The sequence below is a fragment of the Mytilus edulis genome, chromosome 2 (genome assembly GCF_963676685.1).
Source record: "Mytilus edulis chromosome 2, xbMytEdul2.2, whole genome shotgun sequence".
NCBI lineage: Eukaryota > Metazoa > Mollusca > Bivalvia > Mytilida > Mytilidae > Mytilus > Mytilus edulis.
Window position 1 is genome coordinate 105,022,915 of NC_092345.1, and position 21,189 is coordinate 105,044,103.

General features: G+C 31.9%; 1 protein-coding gene across 1 annotated transcript in view; it reads right to left on the reverse strand.

Moving 5' to 3' along the window:
• Positions 1-405: 405 nt before the first annotated feature.
• The window catches only part of LOC139513795 (galanin receptor type 1-like), a 66,520-nt gene continuing 45,736 nt past the window's right edge, over positions 406-21,189 (reverse strand). Inside the window, exons 2-4 of the mRNA XM_071302606.1 lie at positions 7,269-7,404; positions 2,325-2,539; positions 406-1,619 (exon numbers count right to left, since the gene is read on the reverse strand). Of these exons, the coding sequence (XP_071158707.1) occupies positions 1,152-1,619; positions 2,325-2,539; positions 7,269-7,404 (819 nt within the window). The 3' untranslated portion in view covers positions 406-1,151. The remainder of the gene's footprint in view (positions 1,620-2,324; positions 2,540-7,268; positions 7,405-21,189) is intronic.

Consider the following 21,189-nt stretch of genomic DNA (forward strand, 5'->3'; position numbering starts at 1 on the left):
AAAAAAAATTAAAACAACAAGTTACTTTCGACCTGAGGAATAGATTATCATAGCTGTATTTGGCAAAACTTTTTGGAATTTTGGTCCTCAATGCTCTTCAACTTCGTACTTTATTTGACTTTTAAAACTTTTTTGGAGTCGAGCGTCACTGATGATTCTTTTGTAGACGAAACGCGCGTCTTATGTAAACACAAATTTAATCCTGTTATCTATGATGATTTCATTTACAAATTTCCTGAGTTCGAGGTGGTTTTGTTAGATTTAACTTCACCAGGAACGCTCATAGAGAGTTATTTAAATGTATAATAACCGAGGCAATTGAAGAGTAAAAAGTTGAAGTATTTTACTTGACTTTCAATCACAAATAAGAAGTTGTGGTATGAGTATAAATGAGACAAATCTCAATCAAAGCTTTTCAAAGATTTTTATTTCATAAAACACACGCAAAGACAGAAAACATTAATATAAAATGTCAAATTTTTCAACATTTTAATGTAAGACCTTTAACAAAGTATATTAAATGTGCTCTGACTGAAAAAAAACATACTTATGTCTCATACAAAATTCTCAATTTACCCATAGAGTTTCACCGATACACATATCACATTGTGAAAACATTAAGTCGATTTCCCAGAGATTTCAATCATTAGATGATTCCTGAAAGCATTATCCTACTAGCAAAACAAAACACTAAAGCAAAAGAAAAAATCATTTAACATTTATCGTCTGGCGTCATGAATAATGGTTTTTTTTATAGTTTAAATGAAAATATTTGACTGTACCCTAGCACTTAAATCTTCTTTTTATTTAAAGAAATAAGAGATTATCAATTTACAGTTTGAGCTGATTAACTCACAAATTGAGAGTCTATTTGAGCAAAAACTGTGCCAAATTTCTATAATTTTTACAGTGATGTGTTTCTCTCAAGTTAAACTTTCTTGAAATCCGATTATTCTATTCAGAAGTGTTTTTTTGTTAAAACATGGTATACCGGTTTGAAACTAAGGAAAAAGCTAACATATTTGATTGTTTGCAAATTATACAAAATTTATATATATATAAACATTTGTAGTTTGAACACGTATCTTTTCCAGTTTACACCCGTCTAAATATCCCACTGAATGTGTGTAGCACCAATATTCTCATATCTCTTAAAGCAAACTGGTTTCCTGTAATTTCTGAAGTTGAATGTGGTTACAGTTTTCCTCAACGTGGTCATTATCGTTGTCATCTGCTCCTGCTTGAATTGCTTGATCCACCATGTTGGTAATCCGGGTATGTTCCATTTCTTCAATAATATTTCGCATACATGGAAACCAGTAACTAAGTGACGGGAATGTTTTCACGAACGATTTTTTAAAGCGGTCATTTAAAAACGCATAAATAAATGGATTTACACAGGAATTTGCATATGATAATGTGTGTGCTAAGAATTTGATAATAAACATAGGTTCGGTTTTAGGAAATTCGGGATAAAGCTTGGTATAAATATTGATTACGTGAATAGGAAACCAGAATGTAGCAAACAACAATATTATAATTGCTACCATACGCGTCATACGCTTCTTTCTTCTTGTTTGTGTTTCACTTGTAACTGCAGAGTTTATGGATCTTCCGGTCTGAAACAACAATATTTATTATATTAAAATAGAGTTAATTATATTTTTTAAATGGTAAAAATTGCATGTTTATCGATATTCTACTGGAATAGTTGTTATTGGTAAAGGTCAAATATACGAATCACATGTGATTTAGGTAATGGTCATATACAACATTTGTTTTGAGTATTTTCTTAACCCTTTTATAGACATCAAATTTTTTTCTTCAAAACTTAATAATCACTAACCTCAAATATACACTTAGTACACACATATCATAATGCATGTGTTTTTCAATATGTCATCAACATGCGCTCATCTAGACTGTTGAGGAACGGTATATAGGCTCAATCACCGGTCTAATAATAACAAATAACTAAAAAATGGAATTACGTTTCTCCGCTTAAAACGGGTTAAAGATCAGACTAGTTGTCTCCGAGACAGAATATTGTTTTGTAGAGGATGCCATTTATAGGCAATCGTACGCTATCATTAGAGTTACCATGTGAAAATACAACGTCGTAAATTGATCGACTGGAAAACACAGCTTTTTTTTCCTATCGTATTAATATGTTTTTTTTAATAAATATTGATGGAAGATTACATGTTTATCCACAAAGTATTCTCGAGGAAAAATGTAGCTTCGAAGTACAAATTATGTAGCAGACACATATTTTCACTTAGAAAAGAAGATAAAAGTGATATTGTTTGATGTACTGTACAAACCTTTCGTCTGTAGCCTTTCCATAAATTACGAAGAATCTGATAATAGCATACAACAATGATGGTTAATGGTAAGACGTAGTTAGTGCCTGTGACTGTTATGAGTATAACTTTCCCAAGTGTCTCGTCTGGCCATGCTTCCTGACAGTATGTATGATCTTCCTCGTCGGTGACGGTTTTATGGTATAGAGCAAATGGAACAGATATAAAAAAGGCAACTACAAATACAATACTGAGTGTTACTTTATGGCGTTAGTAAGTACCTATTTATGCTGTTGATGTTATTAATATGCTATTATTTTGTTTTTGTGGTAGCATAAAAAGCCATGTATGCGAATGTTGTCATTTAAATAGTTTTTTTTATGGTTATATTTATAAAATTTCATATTGTACAAGTGTAGACAAATATACTGTCTGATAGATAAATATCTACATAAATACTCAACTAGTAAAAATAATGGTGCATATTTACTGCACAAAGAAAAATCACAAAAATACTGAACTCCGAGGAAAATTCAAAACTGAAAGTCCATAATCCAATGTCAAAATCAAAAGCCTAAAACACATCAAACGAATGGATAACAACTGTCATATTTCGGACAGTAAATAGTTGTCAAAGGTACCTGGCTTATATTAGATGCATGATTTATTATAAGTTGTTAGTGGCTTTTAACTAGGTGTCAGTAACTGCGAGTAATCTCTGATTTGTACTTAGTGTCTTTTTGTAGTTGGGGTGTACAAGTACCCGGCCACGTCCACTCTGTGTAGTATTTGTATCCATCTGATGACATTTTTTCAACTGATTTTTATAGTACGTTCTTATGTTGTACTGTTACACCCCTGTCCCAGGAGGGTTGGGATTCCGCTGACATGTTTAACCCCGCCACATTCTGTATGTATGTGCCTGTCCCAAATCTGGATACTCCAATTCAGAGGTTGTTGTTTGTTGATGTGTTTCATATTTGTTTTTCGCTTTTTTTTGGTACATAGATAAGGCTGTTAGATTTCTCGTTTAAATCATTTTTACATTTGTCATTTCGGGGTCTTTTATAGCTGACTATGCGTTATGGGCTTTGCTCAGTGTTAAATGCTGTACGTGGACATATAGTTGTTAATTTTGTGTCATTTGGTCTCATGTGGAGAGTAGTCTCATTGGCAATCATACCACATCTTCTTTTTTATATTATAATTCGATACACTAGTCGCGCGTTTCATCTAAACAAGACTCATCAGTGGCGCTGAGGTCAAAATAGTTATAACGCCAAACAGGTATCAAGTTAAAGAGCATTGACGACCTAAAATTCAAAATAATTCAAAATTTTGCAAACAGTTTAAAACAAAGAAATATGTAACAAAAAGGCATATAGAAAAAGCACATTATCAAAAGTGAAAGACAAAAATACAAAAAAATGACCAAAACTTACACTAAGACGGGATGTACAAGTACAGATTTTAGTCATATGTAACAAACGAACAACAAATATGACAGACAGCAACTATCGACAATATATATATATACCATCAATTATACCATTCTGTTCATACAGATATACAAGAATTGTGACCATATCCTTTTATTTCCCTGAACAAGCCCATGCAAAGAGATAGGACTATGCAGGGATATCCTTTTAATTACACTTACCTGCCCGTACAAAGATATAGGTAAATGAAGTAATTGTAGTAAAACGTACCTGCCCATACAAAGATACATGTAATTGTAGTAAAACGTACCTACCCATACAAAGATACATGTAATTGTAGAAAAACGTACCTGCCCATACAAAGATACATGTAATTGTAGTAAAACGTACCTGCCCATACAAAGATACATGTAATTGTAGTAAAACGTACCTGCCCATACAAAGATACATGTAATTGTAGTATAACGTACCTGCCCATACAAAGATACATGTAATTGTAGTAAAACGTACCTGCCCATACAAAGATACATGTAATTGTAGTATAACGTACCTGCCCATACAAAGATACATGTAATTGTAGTAAAACGTACCTGCCCATACAAAGATACATGTAATTGTAGTAAATCGTACCTGCCCATACAAAGATAAATGTAATTGTAGTAAATCGTACCTGCCCATACAAAGATACATGTAATTGTAGTAAAACGTACCTGCCCATACAAAGATACATGTAATTGTAGTATAACGTACCTGCCCATACAAAGATACATGTAATTGTAGTAAAACGTACCTGCCCATAAAAAGATACATGTACTTGTAGTAAAACGTACCTGCCCATACAAAGATACATGTAACTGTAGTATAACGTACCTGCCCATACAAAGATACATGTAATTGTAGTATAACGTACCTGCCCATACAAAGATACATGTAATTGTCGTAAAACGTACCTGCCCATACAAAGATACATGTAATTGTCGTAAAACGTACCTACCCATACAAAGATACATGTAATTGTAGTATAACGTACCTGCCCATACAAAGATACATGTAATTGTCGTAAAACGTACCTACCCATACAAAGATACATGTAATTGTAGTATAACGTACCTGCCCATACAAAGATACATGTAATTGTAGTAAAACGTACCTGCTCATACAAAGATGCATGTAATTGTAGTATAACGTACCTGCCCATACAAAGATACATGTAATTGTAGTAAAACGTACCTGCTCATACAAAGATGCATGTAATTGTAGTATAACGTACCTGCCCATACAAAGATACATGTAATTGTAGTAAAACGTACCTGCCCATACAAAGATACATGTAATTGTCGTAAAACGTACCTACCCATACAAAGATACATGTAATTGTAGTAAAACGTACCTGCCCATACAAAGATACATGTAATTGTAGTAAATCGTACCTGCTCATACAAAGATGCATGTAATTGTAGTAAAACGTACCTGCCCATACAAAGATACAAGTAAGTGTAGTAAAACGTACCTGCCCATACAAAGATACATGTAATTGTAGTATAACGTACCTGCCCATACAAAGATACATGTAATTGTAGTATAACGTACCTGCCCATACAAAGATGCATGTAATTGTAGTATAACGTACCTGCCCATACAAAGATAAAATTGAGAATGGAAATGGGGAATGTGCCAAAGAGACAACAACCCGACCATAGAAAAAAACAACAACAGAAGGTCACCAACAGGTCTTCAATGTAGCGAGAAATTCCCGCACCCGGAGGCGTCCTTCAACTGGCACCTAAACAAATATATACTAGTTCAGTGATAATGAACGCCATACTAATTTCCAAATTGTACACAAGAAACTAAAATTAAAATAATACAAGACTAACAAAGGCCAGAGGCTCCTGACTTAGGACAGGCGCAAAAATGCGGCGGGGTTAAACATGTTTGTGAGATCTCAACCCTCCCCCTATACCTCTAGCCAATGTAGAAAAGTAAACGCATAACAATACGCACATTTAAATTCAGTTCAAGAGAAGTCCGAGTCTGATGTCAGAAGATGTAACCAAAGAAAATAAACAAAATGACAATAATACATAAATAACAACAGAATACTAGCAGTTAACTGACATACCAGCTTCAGACTTCAGTTAAACTGACTGAAAGATTATGATTTCATTATATGAACATCAGGCACAATCCTTCCCGTTAGGGGTTCAGTATCATACCATCATAACATATATGAGAAGAACATAACCCGTGTCATGCCAACAACTGGTTTTTGAATAAATGTGTTTAGTTCCGATGCAAAGACCCTATAAGTGAATCCATATTAACGCCAAAATATGCAATCTTTAATGACCTGACAACAGTATCGTAACTATATCCCTTCTTAATAAGTCTATTCAAAGGTTTTGTTAGTTTTTGAGGTGAATACTGACACCTTTGTGCTTTATAAAGAATATTTCCATAACAAATTGGATGTGAAATACCTGAACGTATAAGAAGATACATGCAATTGCAGTAAAACGTACCTACCCATACAAGGATACAAGTAATTGTAGTAAAACCTACCTGCCCATACAAAGATACATGTAATTGTGGTATAACGTACCTGCCCATACAAAGATACATGCAATTGTAGTAAAACGTACCTACCTATACAAAGATACATGTAGTTGTAGTATAACGTACCTGCCCATACAAAGATACATGTAATTGTAGTAAAACGTACCTGCCCATACAAAGATACATGTAATTGTAGTAAAACGTACCTGCCCATACAAAGATACATGTAATTGTAGTAAAACGTACTTGCCCATACAAAGATACAAGTAAGTGTAGTAAAACGTACCTGCCCATACAAAGATACATGTAATTGTAGTAAATCGTACCTGCCCATACAAAGATAAATGTAATTGTAGTAAATCGTACCTGCCCATACAAAGATACATGTAATTGTAGTAAAACGTACCTGCCCATACAAAGATACATGTAATTGTAGTATAACGTACCTGCCCATACAAAGATACATGTAATTGTAGTAAAACGTACCTGCCCATAAAAAGATACATGTACTTGTAGTAAAACGTACCTGCCCATACAAAGATACATGTAATTGTCGTAAAACGTACCTGCCCATACAAAGATACATGTAATTGTAGTAAAACGTACCTACCCATACAAAGATACATGTAATTGTAGTATAACGTACCTGCCCATACAAAGATACAAGTAATTGTAGTAAATCGTACCTGCCCATACAAAGATACATGTAATTGTAGTAAAACGTACCTGCCCATACAAAGATACATGTAATTGTAGTAAAACGTACCTACCCATACAAAGATACAAGTAATTGTAGTGAAACGTACCTGCCCATACAAAGATACATGTAATTGTAGTAAAACGTACCTGCCCATACAAAGATACATGTAACTGTAGTATAACGTACCTGCCCATACAAAGATACAAGTAATTGTAGTAATCGTACCTGCCCATACAAAGATACAATACATGTAATTGTAGTAAAACGTACCTGTCCATACAAAGATACATGTAATTGTAGATATCTTTCTGTTTCTCCAATTCATCGAACTTAATGGATGCACGATAGCATGGTATCGATCAATCGTCATTGCTGTCAGAGTGAAAGATGTGGCATGTAAGGTCACCTGTAAAACAAAGGTTATTTTAAAATGCATGTATCTATACTATTAAACGAGAAGACCTCATTTTGTGTGTCTCTATACTATTAAACGAGAAGACCTCATTTTGTGTGTCGCTTCTCTTCTTTCCACAATAAAGTAATCATCATGCCTCTGTGTCCTATAGGTACAGTGCATAGTCGCATTTGTCATCCATTTTTATGATTATTCAGATTGAATTATTTTGGGAGAACAACAAGAAAAATGCATCCGGATATTGATTCCGTCGTTGGGTGAAATTTTAAGTCATATTAGGCTTCCGGTTTGCGTTTTTCTGTATTCTTTGAACATACATATACTACGAATAAAAACAATTGTCCTGTCTCAAAGCACCTATGACTTTTGATATCTTTTCTGAAATTCTCCATCAATTATTTCTTTTGCAAAAAGTCATTGGTTACAAAAAAAAGAAGAAGATGTGGTATGATTGCCAATGCGACAACTCTTCACAAGAGACCAAAATGACACAGATTAACAATTATAGGTCATCCTACAGCCTTCAACAATGAGCAAAGCCCATACCGCATAGTCAGCTATAAAAGGCCCCGAAATGCAAGGTAAAACAGTTCTTTTCGAAACGAGAAAACTAACGGCTTTATTTATGTACAAAAAAATAGAACGAAAAAAAAAATATGCAACATATAAACAAACGACAACCACTGAATAACAGGCTCCCGACTTGACTGAATGTTCATGATATACTAAATGTATGTTCATATTGAAATTAATGGAAAACAAAAAAAAATAGAATTTTGGAAATAAAGGAAGGATAAAAAAAACATTTTCCTGTCCTCAAGTGCCTATGACTTTTGATACTTTTCCTGAAATTCTCCAGTCATTAAATCTTTTACAAAATTCTTCCTTCAACACTTTACAATATTTCAACTACGCTCTGAATGTCCGCGATTTCGCGGGTGTGTTCTAGTTGACATTGAAAGCAAAAAAGAAGGGATGTGTTGCATTTGGGACTATAACATTTCATGAGTCAAAGAAAACCATGCACCATATTGGGTACTTTAAACAACCAAGAATTCCACAGTCAAACAACAATCCAGGTCATATTGTAAGATAGAACAAAACTAACCAAAATCTTCCATCTTATCTCTCCGTCTGTATATCATGTTCCAAATGATATGTATACCTCATCTTGCAAAACTCAATCTATTTTTTTATAGTTTTTTTTCGGACGTTACTCATGAAAACCCTTACTTATATTTGCAGGCCATATATCAAACAAACAAAAAACGCGATAGAAAACAGTATATAATAAGTGACATAGTGTTTTTCAACTTGTAATTAAAAAAAAAGAAGATGTGGTATGATTGAATTTACCATGAAGTTGTGTGTTTTTATTGATACTAATTTTTATTAATCGGGGAATTATATGTAATTACCAAAATGCAGGAATAGTTTTTTAAGATGATATGAGGTTTTCATAGATAAGTTTGAATTAAATGTTTCGATTGACTGTTGGGAGACAAGGTATTTACATCGTAGCTAACAGCAAGTTGTGATGTCGCTTCATATCTTAACTACATAAATGACAGTCAGTGTGATTAATACTATAAATTGAAAGTGCTTCGAGATCCGTTCATCTATAATTTTTCGTCATACTAATGTTTTGGTAGACCGATTTATTCTGTCTTCATACTGATAATGACTATTTGGCTACACTTCCAGCACAAATCAAGATGTGAAATTGAAAGTTACGTCATTAATGGTCCTTAACCAACAATTTATCTATTAATCTTCAGACATTTTTCCATAATTGATTTATACTTTCATTTTTATCTTTTTAATGAGATTTCAATCTGATGCAAAGTTGTAACGCTGACTAAGTTATAGAAATGTTTATTGTATTGTTAAGTTTTCTCGACAAATATCGTCACATCAGTACAATCATTGTTTTAGTACGCTTCATTACGGAGTGCCAATTATGGTATTCTGTTGCATCTTATCAATGCAACTGCATACTTATTTACCAGAGTTTTGACAAGTGTCATCGAGTTTGATAAGATTTCAATTACTAAAAGCATATAATTACAATGAGATTTCAAAATCTTAAATGCGATAACAGCTTCATACTCGATTAATGACATAGCTAAGGCTATACATTGTTGTCGTGACATAAGAACGTATTAAGATTATTATTATGCATACGACTGGTATTTCGTAATGATTTTATTAGGTTAATAGTTGATGAAAACAAAATCAATAAGTTGAGGAACCTTAACAAAAATTGAAACCAAAACTTGTGTACTGCAAACGAAATCTATTGACACGACGAAACGAACCCAATTGATAATAATGTACTGACACATTAGCATATTGTAAAATCTAAATCACAAGCAAATGATTTGACGATAACCCCGGGGCCTGACGTTTTCAGTTGGACTTATAGACAGATGAAAAACTCAGGTATTACTGTTGCCAGCATGACTTGTGGACAAACGATAAATGATAAATGATGAAAATTTACTGTTCAAAACAGAATGAATCTCGATGAATGACTCGTCAGCATCACGCTATTAAACATTAGATTCGCTGTATTTGGCAAACATGATGGAATTTGAAGACCTAAATAGTCTTTGACTCCGTAATTTGTTTGGCCTTTTTCAATTTCAGGATTCGATCGTCACATATGAGTCTTTTATAAGCGTATAGCATTTTAAGACAGGTATATATGATGATTTTTTTTTTTTTCATTAACTGTTCATGTATGCAATAGCAATTTTTCTACCATCGCTCATAACGATGTACTTAAAAATAAATAATAAATCCGTGATTAATCATTTATATGTTAATTATTTAATTGTATTCGATACTTCTCCATGCATTTAACATATGAAGGTTGTCGCAAAAAATAATAGTGACAAAATGCAAAGTGCAATCAAGTAAACACGAACTACCATTTTATAGTGATAACTAGTTTATTTTATCTCTCAATTGTGAACTCTTATTAACAACACTTAATGGAGAATTCTAGTCAGTTATAGAATATCACATTAATTTTTTTTTATTGTGGGCTGACCTTTTATCGGTATTTCATGTAGAACAAATTGCAGTATAAGATATTGTTACAGTTTCAGTATCTGTCAGACAGGCCATTGTATGCCTGTCATTCTTGCCATACATATGTTGGTAACCTTTAAAAGCAGTAATTGCTGGTATGCTTAATCAGATGGTAACCATAGCGAGAAATTATTAAATCGTTATTAAATGATGAAAGCAGGAAAAGTACAAATTACACCTAGTTTTTTATGCTTTCATACAAATAACATATATAGGACAACTTGAACGTATGCTTTCATATAAATACAATATATCCATATCGTCAATTGTATGTAAGCTAGCTCATATATTTCACTTTTGGGTCTAATTGCATATCACCCATTTATTAAATTCTTTGTTTAAATAATGTACTTATATCAGCAGTGTTTAGTCAATGTGGTATTACTTTGGGTAACGATTATCGTTCACACATAGTTGTTATCAACATCAACATTTGAAAGTCGTTTTTCATTCTTACATGTATGTCATCATTGGTCCTCAATGCTCTTCAACTTCGTACTTTATTTGGCCTTTTTAACTTTTTTGGATTCGAGCGTCACTGATGAGCCTTTTGTAGACGAAACGCGCGTCTGGCGTATATACTAAATTTAGTCCTGGTATCTATGATGAGTTTATTTAAAGAATCAAAAGTCTCTGATATATTGATTATGTTTGTGATTTATGAAAATAAACTTATCATAGATGCCAGGATGTACTCACGCAAGACGCGCGTTTCGACTACAATTGACTCATCATTGACCTCGAATCGAACAAATGTAAAAAAAAAAAAAAAAAAATAAAGTACGAAGTAAAAAAGCATTGATAACAAAAATTCTTAAAAGTTTAGCCAAATACAGTTACAGTAATCTATTCATGAGGTAGAAAAGCCTAAAATGTTTTGTAAATATGACCATATCAATGATAACTTATGTCAGCACATAAGTACTGACTACTGGGCTGGTGATACTATCGGGGACTTAAACTCCACCAGCAGTGGCATCGACCTAGTGGTTGTACATTATCTCATCACAGATACCAGGATAAAATTTTGTATTTACACCAGACGCACAATTTGTCTACAAAAGACTCACTAGTGACGCTCTCTGTCAAGTATAAATATTATTATTAGTATGAAGTTTTTTGCACAGTTATTTCAATTCTAGGAAACGATTATTAATGTTGAGTTTATATCATATGCTATGTAAACACCGAAAAGTGACATAAGTTATATCAAAAGTTGTCAAACTGTCGTATACTATCATGTGCTTTGAAAACAGTAGTCAAAGAGAGGCAGAAGATCCCAAAGGAATATTCAAACAAAGGTTGAAATATAAAAAACGACAATGCCATTGCATAAACAGAGAAAAATGCAGACTAAGCAACACGAGCTGTGCTAAAATCCGGCAAAGATTTCAGGTGCTCATAAAGTGAAAACAGACTGCTCCACATGTGTATGTGTCAAACATTACGACACTCGTATAGAAACCCGGTGATAAGTCTTATTCGGTAGTGCACATACATTTGTGTAAAACATGCTCCCCAACAGTTAACCAATTCATGATGTCTTTTGTAAAATATTCGAACGTATGATTGCAGCTTCACTTCTGAAAAACTCCTTGTATAACAGCTTCCTTGTATGCAACCCTCATTCAAGAAAATCGTAATAAGAAAGACAAACCCTAGATAATTGTATCTGAATATATCAACTCCGTATACAGGCGCTACTGGAATGTTGCTAAATAAAAAGAAAAAAGTTCACAGTTGGCAATTGGCAAACATGTCTTTTATCGAAAAGTTTTGTTCTCAACCGACTTTTTCTATCAATTCTAAATGTGATTCAACATTATGAGTCCGACATATCTGCATCCATTGTTTTATTTATTTAATTTATTCCAGGTTGCATTCGTCATACTATTAGTTTGAATCAAGTTTTAAGGTTAAATCACCTATATAACATACACATAATGAAGATGGCTAGCTTCTTTTTTATTCTTCCAAAGATACTCTTGTATGAAGTCAGCTTCAATTAGGTATAAGGACCAGTCGGCAGAAAGATAATAATTGAAAATGTCGATTGGTTTTTGAAAATATGTCCTCCAAAAGTTACGTATATATTGCCAATCAAGAAATCAGACATTTTCATAATGATAGATGCAGAGAAAAGTTTGTATGAATTATAGTATTTGATAACAATGTATTCCTACTTAAGAAAGGGTTATTGTCTCTTCATTGGCCGTTTAATGTGTGCTGTAATATACTATTGTTATGAAGAGTAGACTTTACGTCGTAAAATAGCTTATGTTATGTAAGTATTTACAGTCTATGTTGTGTACATAAAGTCGTCTCCGTCTGGTATAACGGGTGGCACGATATAAGTTGAATGGTAAAAAAAAATCATCATAGATACCAGGACTAAACTTAGTATATTCGCAAGACGCGCGTTTCGTCTACAAAAGACTCATCAGTGACGCTCGAATCCAAAAAAAGTTAAAAAGGCCAAATAAAGTACGAAGTTGAAGAGCATTGAGGACCAAAATTTCTAAAAGTTTTGCCAAATACAGCTAAGGTCATCTATGTTTGAGGTAGAAAAGCCTTAGTATTTAAAAAAATTCAAAAATTTGTAAAAAGTAAATTTATAAATATAACCATATCAATGTAAAACTCTGGGAATAGGTTGACCGATACTATACGTCTTTTACTACAAATAACTCGTGACATGTTTTTTTCTAACTAAGAACTATTGCTACCACAACAGTCGTCTAATATGTCTATTAACCGATTTCTCCTTTAACCATTTGTGACATTTTGACTGAGTGTGTATTCGAATGGCCGGTGATGCATGCATAGCTTTATATCGTGATTTGTCTTCTTAATCGACTTATTAGTTCTGACCATCGACACTATACTGTTTTCGTATTGTAATATCATAGACTTTGTTTATAACAATTTAATGTGTAGCTGTCTATTAGACGTTCTGTTTTCGTATTGTAATATCATAGACTTTGTATATAACCATTTAATGTGTAGCTGATTATTAGACGTTCTGTTGTCGTATTGTAATATCATAGACTTTGTATATAACCATTTAATGTGTAGCTGATTATTAGACGTTCTGTTGTCGTTTTGTAATATCATAGACTTTGTATATAACAATTTAATGTGTAGCTGTCTATTAGCCGTTCTGTTTTCGTATTGTAATATCATAGACTTTGTATATAACCATTTAATGTGTAGCTGATTATTAGACGTTCTGTTGTCGTATTGTAATATCATAGACTTTGTATATAACCATTTAATGTGTAGCTGTCTATTAGACGTTCTGTTGTCGTATTGTAATATCATAGACTTTGTATATAACCATTTAATGTGTAGCTGATTATTAGACGTTCTGTTGTCGTTTTGTAATATCATAGACTTTGTATATAACAATTTAATGTGTAGCTGTCTATTAGCCGTTCTGTTTTCGTATTGTAATATCATAGACTTTGTATATAACCATTTAATGTGTAGCTGATTATAAGACGTTCTGTTGTCGTATTGTAATATCATAGACTTTGTATATAACCATTTAATGTGTAGCTGATTATTAGACGTTCTGTTGTCGTATTGTAATATCATAGACTTTGTATATAACCATTTAATGTGTAGCTGATTATTAGACGTTCTGTTGTCGTATTGTAATATCATAGACTTTGTATATAACCATTTAATGTGTAGCTGATTATTAGACGTTCTGTTGTCGTATTGTAATATCATACACTTTGTATATAACAAATTAATGTGTAGCTGATTATTAGACGTTCTGTTGTCGTATTGTAATATCATAGACTTTGTATATAACAATTTAATGTGTAGCTGATTATTAGACGTTCTGTTGTCGTATTGTAATATCATAGACTTTGTATATAACAATTTAATGTGTAGCTGATTATTAGACGTTCTGTTGTCGTATTGTAATATCATAGACTTTGTTTATAACCATTTAATGTGTAGCTGATTATTAGACGTTCTGTTGCCGTATTGTAATATCATAGACTTTGTTTATAACAATTTAATGTGTAGCTGATTATTAGACGTTCTGTTGTCGTATTGTAATATCATAGACTTTGTTTATAACAATTTAATGTGTAGCTGATTATTAGACGTTCTGTTGTCGTATTGTAATATCATAGACTTTGTTTATAACAATTTAATGTGTACCTGATTATTAGACGTTCTGTTTTCGTATTGTAATATCATAGACTTTGTTTATAACAATTTAATGTGTAGCTAATTATTAGACGTTCTGTTGTCGTATTGTAATATCATAGACTTTGTTTATAACAATTTAATGTGTAGCTGATTATTAGACGTTCTGTTGTCGTATTGTTATATCATAGACTTTGTTTATAACAATTTAATGTGTAGCTGATTATTAGACGTTCTGTTGTCGTATTGTAATATCATAGACTTTGTTTATAACAATTTAATGTGTAGCTGATTATTAGACGTTCTGTTGTCGTATTGTAATATCATAGACTTTGTTTATAACAACTTAATGTGTAGCTGATTATTAGACGTACTGTTGTCGTATGGTAATATCATAGACTTTGTTTATAACAATTTAATGTGTAGCTGATTATTAGACGTTCTGTTGTCGTATTGTAATATCATAGACTTTGTTTATAACAATTTAATGTGTAGCTGATTGTTAGACGTACTGACGTCGTATGGTAATATCATAGACTTTGTTTATAACAATTTAATGTGTAGCTGATTATTAGACGTTCTGTTGTCGTATTGTAATATCATAGACTTTGTTTATAACAATTTAATGTGTAGCTGATTGTTAGACGTACTGACGTCGTATGGTAATATCATAGACTTTGTTTATAACAATTTAATGTGTAGCTGATTATTAGACGTTCTGTTGTCGTATTGTAATATCATAGACTTTGTTTATAACAATTTAATGTGTAGCTGATTGTTAGACGTACTGTTGTCGTATGGTAATATCATAGCTTTTGTTTATAACAATTTAATGTGTAGCTGATTGTTAGACGTACTGTTGTCGTATGGTTATAACTTAGCCTTTGTTTATAACAATTTAATGTGTAGCTGATTATGAGACGACGCCAATGCAAGCATGGGTAAGTGCATGATTCGTCAATTATGAAATAAACAGGAAACAGGAAAACAAATCAACAATTAAAAAAGAAAACTTTCAAACCTTGCAAAAATGACTAGCATACGTTTTGGATATAAGGAAATGTGAATAATTTTAAAATCAAGTATCCAATAATCACCCTATCTCAAGCCAACTAAAACCATATCATATCATATACTATAGTATAAGTAACTCTAGAAAGGACAGAAGTATGTAAAAATAAAATGGTTAAATGCAATCAATAGAACAGAGGAATAAACAGTATGAATATATAATTCAGAAGGGTACAGTTAGATCATATTGGGATACCACTAAAACTGCCTGAAACTTGTTCTAAATTACAAAGTTTCTTTTTATCAGAAAAACAAGTTTGTTTTATCATTAATTACTTCAATTTAACTTTTTTTGAAAACATTTCTTGAATCTAATTATTATAAATTTATAACTACAAGTTACGTTCAAATGGTAATATCTCTTTTGTCATTCAGTTATTAGAGCAAATGATAATAAGGCCCTCTAGTTTCACTCCCGGTTTTTAGTGGAGTTCGTGTTGTTCCTTAATTATCATTCATAACTGTTGATGTAAATGTCCTTTGGTTTTGTGAGTCTTTGTTTACTCCTTGGTTTTGATTGTTATTGTCTTCTAAAGCGAGAGCATAGTCAGACACTCAATAAATGCTTTAGTTGAAGATGTATTGGTTGCAAGTGTGATTTTTGATTTCTTTTATTATGTCAACAGAATAAATAAATCAGGATGCATTCAATTATTTAAAGTTCAAGAAGTTGAAGAATTTGATTTGTTTTAAGAAGTTATACTTGAATCAGTAAACAATTAATACAAGAAGATTTTCTCTCTTTTGTTAATGAATCATCTCACATCCTAAACAATGGAGATGTCGGAAAGACATCGCCTTAACTAACCAACCACAAACAGACACATACACATACACACATATGAAATCAAAGATCTGATAAGAAAAAGAAGTACCAGTATGGATAAAATTGACATTTTGTATTAGAAATAAATCAGGTAATTTGTTCTAAATCAGGTAATTTGTTATAAATCAGGTAATTTGTTCTAAATTGGGAGAAATACAGAGACTGTCACATATAAACACTGGTGGCGAGATATTATTAGCATTTACTTTCTTATTGCTATGCAGCTTAACGATCTTCAGAAATAAATTATAAGTGAATGTAATATACTTCGTAGCTTTCCGACAATTGGATGTGAATTATGTAAAAAAACGTTCTGATATTTAAATTAATGCTACTGCATTCCTTGTAGTTTAAAGTACTTTACTTACATAAAAAAAACTTTCGTCGGATTTAGTTCGAAAACAATGAAATATATCGAATAGTTAGTGTCGCCTACAGCAATGAAATATTGTTTTAAAAACATTATAAGGGGAAAGTTTTAGATAAATCCCCATTTTAAGTAAGGCAATTCATACTTGTTGCAGCTTTTTAATACCATTTAGACATTTATAGACATATATCATAGTTGTTCATGTAGTAAAGACATGAGGTGCTAATGTCTTAAAGAACATCTTTCCTAAGGATGGATAAATAATTAGAAGTCTGTACGAAAATGTAATCTGAACAGGCTCCTGGCAAAGCATGAGCAACCATCTAACTCTATACGGGTTCGTTTTTAAAACCGCACTCTGTATCAGTAATGTTCACTATTGAACTTAAATATTTTGTAGTTTATTTTATTAAAACGTTTCAGATCTAATAGACTTCAATTAAATGTAAAATTATTATTGTTAACTTATATATTATTACTTAGGTTTGATTAGACTAAAGTCACAATATAGTTTTTCTATTGGTGACTCAAATGTTTGAATTCTCAATGTTGTCATTGAATCTACAAAATGACAGAAATTCAAATGTAACTCTACTTCTATAAAAAAAAAAGTAAAATAAAAAAAAATACTGAACTCCGAAGATCATTCAAAATAGAAAGTCCCTTATCAAATGGCAAAATGAAAACCTCAAACACATCAAACGAATGGATAACAACTAGCCAATTTCTGTCTTGGGGTTGGCATTTTCTTATGTAGATATTAGTGGATTGAACTGGTGTTAAGGTAATCTAAACCTCTCACTTGTATGACAGTCGCATCAAATTCCTTTATACTATGTCTATGTTCAAAATGCTATATTACTCCTCAATAAAGGCAACAGTAGTATACCGCTGTTCAAAACGCGTCAATCCATGGACAAAAAACAAAATAGAGGTAACAAACTAAAACCGAGGGAAACGCATTAAATATAAGAGGAGAACAACGACACAACAATTAAATGTAACACGCACAGAAACGGACTAAGCATTAGACAAAATCTGATGAGAATAACAAATATAACACCAAAACCAAATACATGAATTTGGGATAGATAAGTACCGTGACACGTCTTATAGTAATGTGAATTCACACTCAAATATAAAAGAAAAACAAACGACACAACGGAAACACAACGTTAAAATGTAACACACACAGAAACGAACTATAATATAACAATCATATATATGACTTGGTACAAGACATTTTTAAAGAAAAAAATGGTGGGTTGAACCTGGTTTTGTGGCATGCCAAACCTCGCACTTTAATGGCAATGTTAAATATAACATTAAAATGACAACATAATATTACAACATATATCAAAGAGATCATTTTCTAAACCATTATTTATCACGGGTATACAATGTCTATTTAGCTTTCGTATAGTAAAGGTATGCGTTTCTGCGTTAAGCTGTACTTGTACTGATTTTTTCCTATTCTTGAGTGACATTTTGCCAAGATGTGAAAACGCAAAAAAAAACTCTTATCCTGAAGATACATCTAGTCTCGCTCTCGTTTTCCTGAGAAGACATCAGAAGTTGTGGTACGAGTGCCAATGAGACAACTCTCTATCCAAGTCACAATTTATTTAAAAATCATTATAGGTCAAAGTATGGTCTTCAATACGGCGCCTTGGCTCACACAGAACAGCAAGCTATAAAGGGCACCAAAAGTTACTAATGTAAAACCATTCAAACGGGAAAACCAACGGTCAAATCTATGCAAAAACACAAGAATCGAGAAATAGTTATGAACCACATCAATAACTATGTTTTTACTTTTTACCTTTATTTGTCTCTTCCTGATCGATAATTATAGTTTAAAGATTAATTGCTTATAGTCATACGTCATGTATTACTTTCTCAAATGTTACTATATGGATATATGTATCTATTCATTTTCGTATTGATAAATTTTAAAAGACTATTGCACATAAATGATATTATGTGAGGATTTTTTTCAATTGATAGTCGTATAAAATAAGAATCTGGTTGAAATCCATGTGTAAATATATGCACTATAACGTACGTGTTATGGTGATAACTAGAATAATTTGATTTCTCAATTATAAACTATTAATTACGATACTTGATACAGAAATCTTGTTTGTAATAGATGTACTGCATATGAATGATAGACTTAATAATTATTTAGATATTTACACTGCCTGTTATTTAATACACTGATTGCAAGCTCATCCGGCTATGCCTATAGTCGGAAACAATGAAGGTCATTCTGTTGGCGTGTACAAGCATCTTTTTCATATTGTTAGAGAAATTATAGTTTTTCTACAAAACAATAAAATTACAAAAATACCGAACTCCAAGAAAAATTCACACAGGGAATCTTTTATCAATGGCAAAATCAAAAGATCAAACACATCAAACGAATGGTAAACAACTGTCATATCCCTGACTTGATTAAGTCATATGCGCTAAGCAAAATAAGTACAGTATATCCATATAAAAAGGACGAAATGGGGTATGAATGCCAATGAAACAACTTTTCACCAGGGTAGAAATGAAGTCGTAGTAACAAAATATAGACAACCGTACAGCCTTCGACAATGGAAAACACATACCGTATAGTCAGTTAGAAAGGGTTATACATGTAAGAAAACCAGACAAACAATAGTACACAAAACTCAACATAGAAAATTAAAGACTGATCAACACAAACCCTACCCTAGTTGTGATTATGATTGCTAATGATATATATTTTTTTGTAAATCTTATTTTAGGTCGACTGATATGTATCTTTTGTATTTTCTGTATAGCAAGAAGTGAATTTCCCCCCCCCCCCCACCCCCCGGATTTTTCCTTATCGTAAACTACGTACAAAAAATACCAACGTTTTTTATTGATACGTTATTTTTCACATATTACCATTACCTTCATCAGACGTCTGGCATGCTGGGAAATAATAAATATGGACATATGCCTCTGAAGTCAATAACTATTATTTATTCAAATATGTTGCGTTTTATCCAACTGTATTTTCTTAATTACATGAATTCATCTTCACCAAAATGATTAAATTATATTAGTAAAACGAATTAATGTCAATAAAGATACTGCTTATTTCGTTAACTAGATTTCAATTGCATGTGTCGCCTACACCCTGATTTACAGCAATGCTTGAAGTGAAGTCAAAGCTGGGTAAGTGACTTTAAATAAATGCATTTCAATGCCAAATACATTGTTCCATTAAACAATTTACCATATTATGTAACATAAAATTGCGTAATATGTGCTTTCGTATGCGTATATAAAAGTAATAATTATAATTACGAATTATTGTAACTTTAAATGTCTTCATTTTATAACTCTTTTAAATAGTCTAAGCAGAAATAAATATATTTGATGGATAACTATGTCAAAGACGCAATACCATTGATGTGAAACAAATTTAAACCAATGCATTATTTGTATATTAAAACCTAGCCTATGCTAGAAAAAAAAATCAAATTTAAGTACAAACAAATAGATGAAGTAGTTTTTTGAGAACATAGTCTTTTATAAAAGTGATTAAACGATTAATTGGATTTATTTTCAAGACATCCTTGTTCTAGAAGTAAATATCTCTTCATTGTCAATCATTCTAATTTTGTTTAACAAGCAGCAGCAAATTTTCTGATTGAGTGTCATTTTATAAAGCAACTTCACAGTGCATATCTTCAAATTAAGTTTAACGAAGTGAATAGATGTATAATTGTGGGAATATTGACACCTAAAACTGATTTGTGTTGTAATTGACTTGAATGGTAGTGATAAAAAATACATCAGCATCAATCACGAAGGAAGTAAATTACAGGATTAAAAGACAGTGATGCCTGTATGATAAATTGTCACTACAGTGTTGGGTAACTGGTTTGAACAATAAAGACAAATGAATGGACAAGATTATATGAACATAACTACTTTCCTTTCAAAATTAAGCAAAGTTCAATACATGAACGATTTCTTTTTTTTTTTCATTTTAAGAAGGTGCGTTACATCCAAAATACTTACTATGCAATCTTTGGTCATTTAAAGAAAATACTAATGTGTCAATGACATTTTGCACCACCACCAGAAAATATCTAATGAATAAGGACAGAATTTGAGTTTTACTTTAAACTTCCCATTTATATCATTCATCATTATTCCACACACAATACACAATAACTCCACACACAATACACAATAACTTCACAAATTCTTTACACAA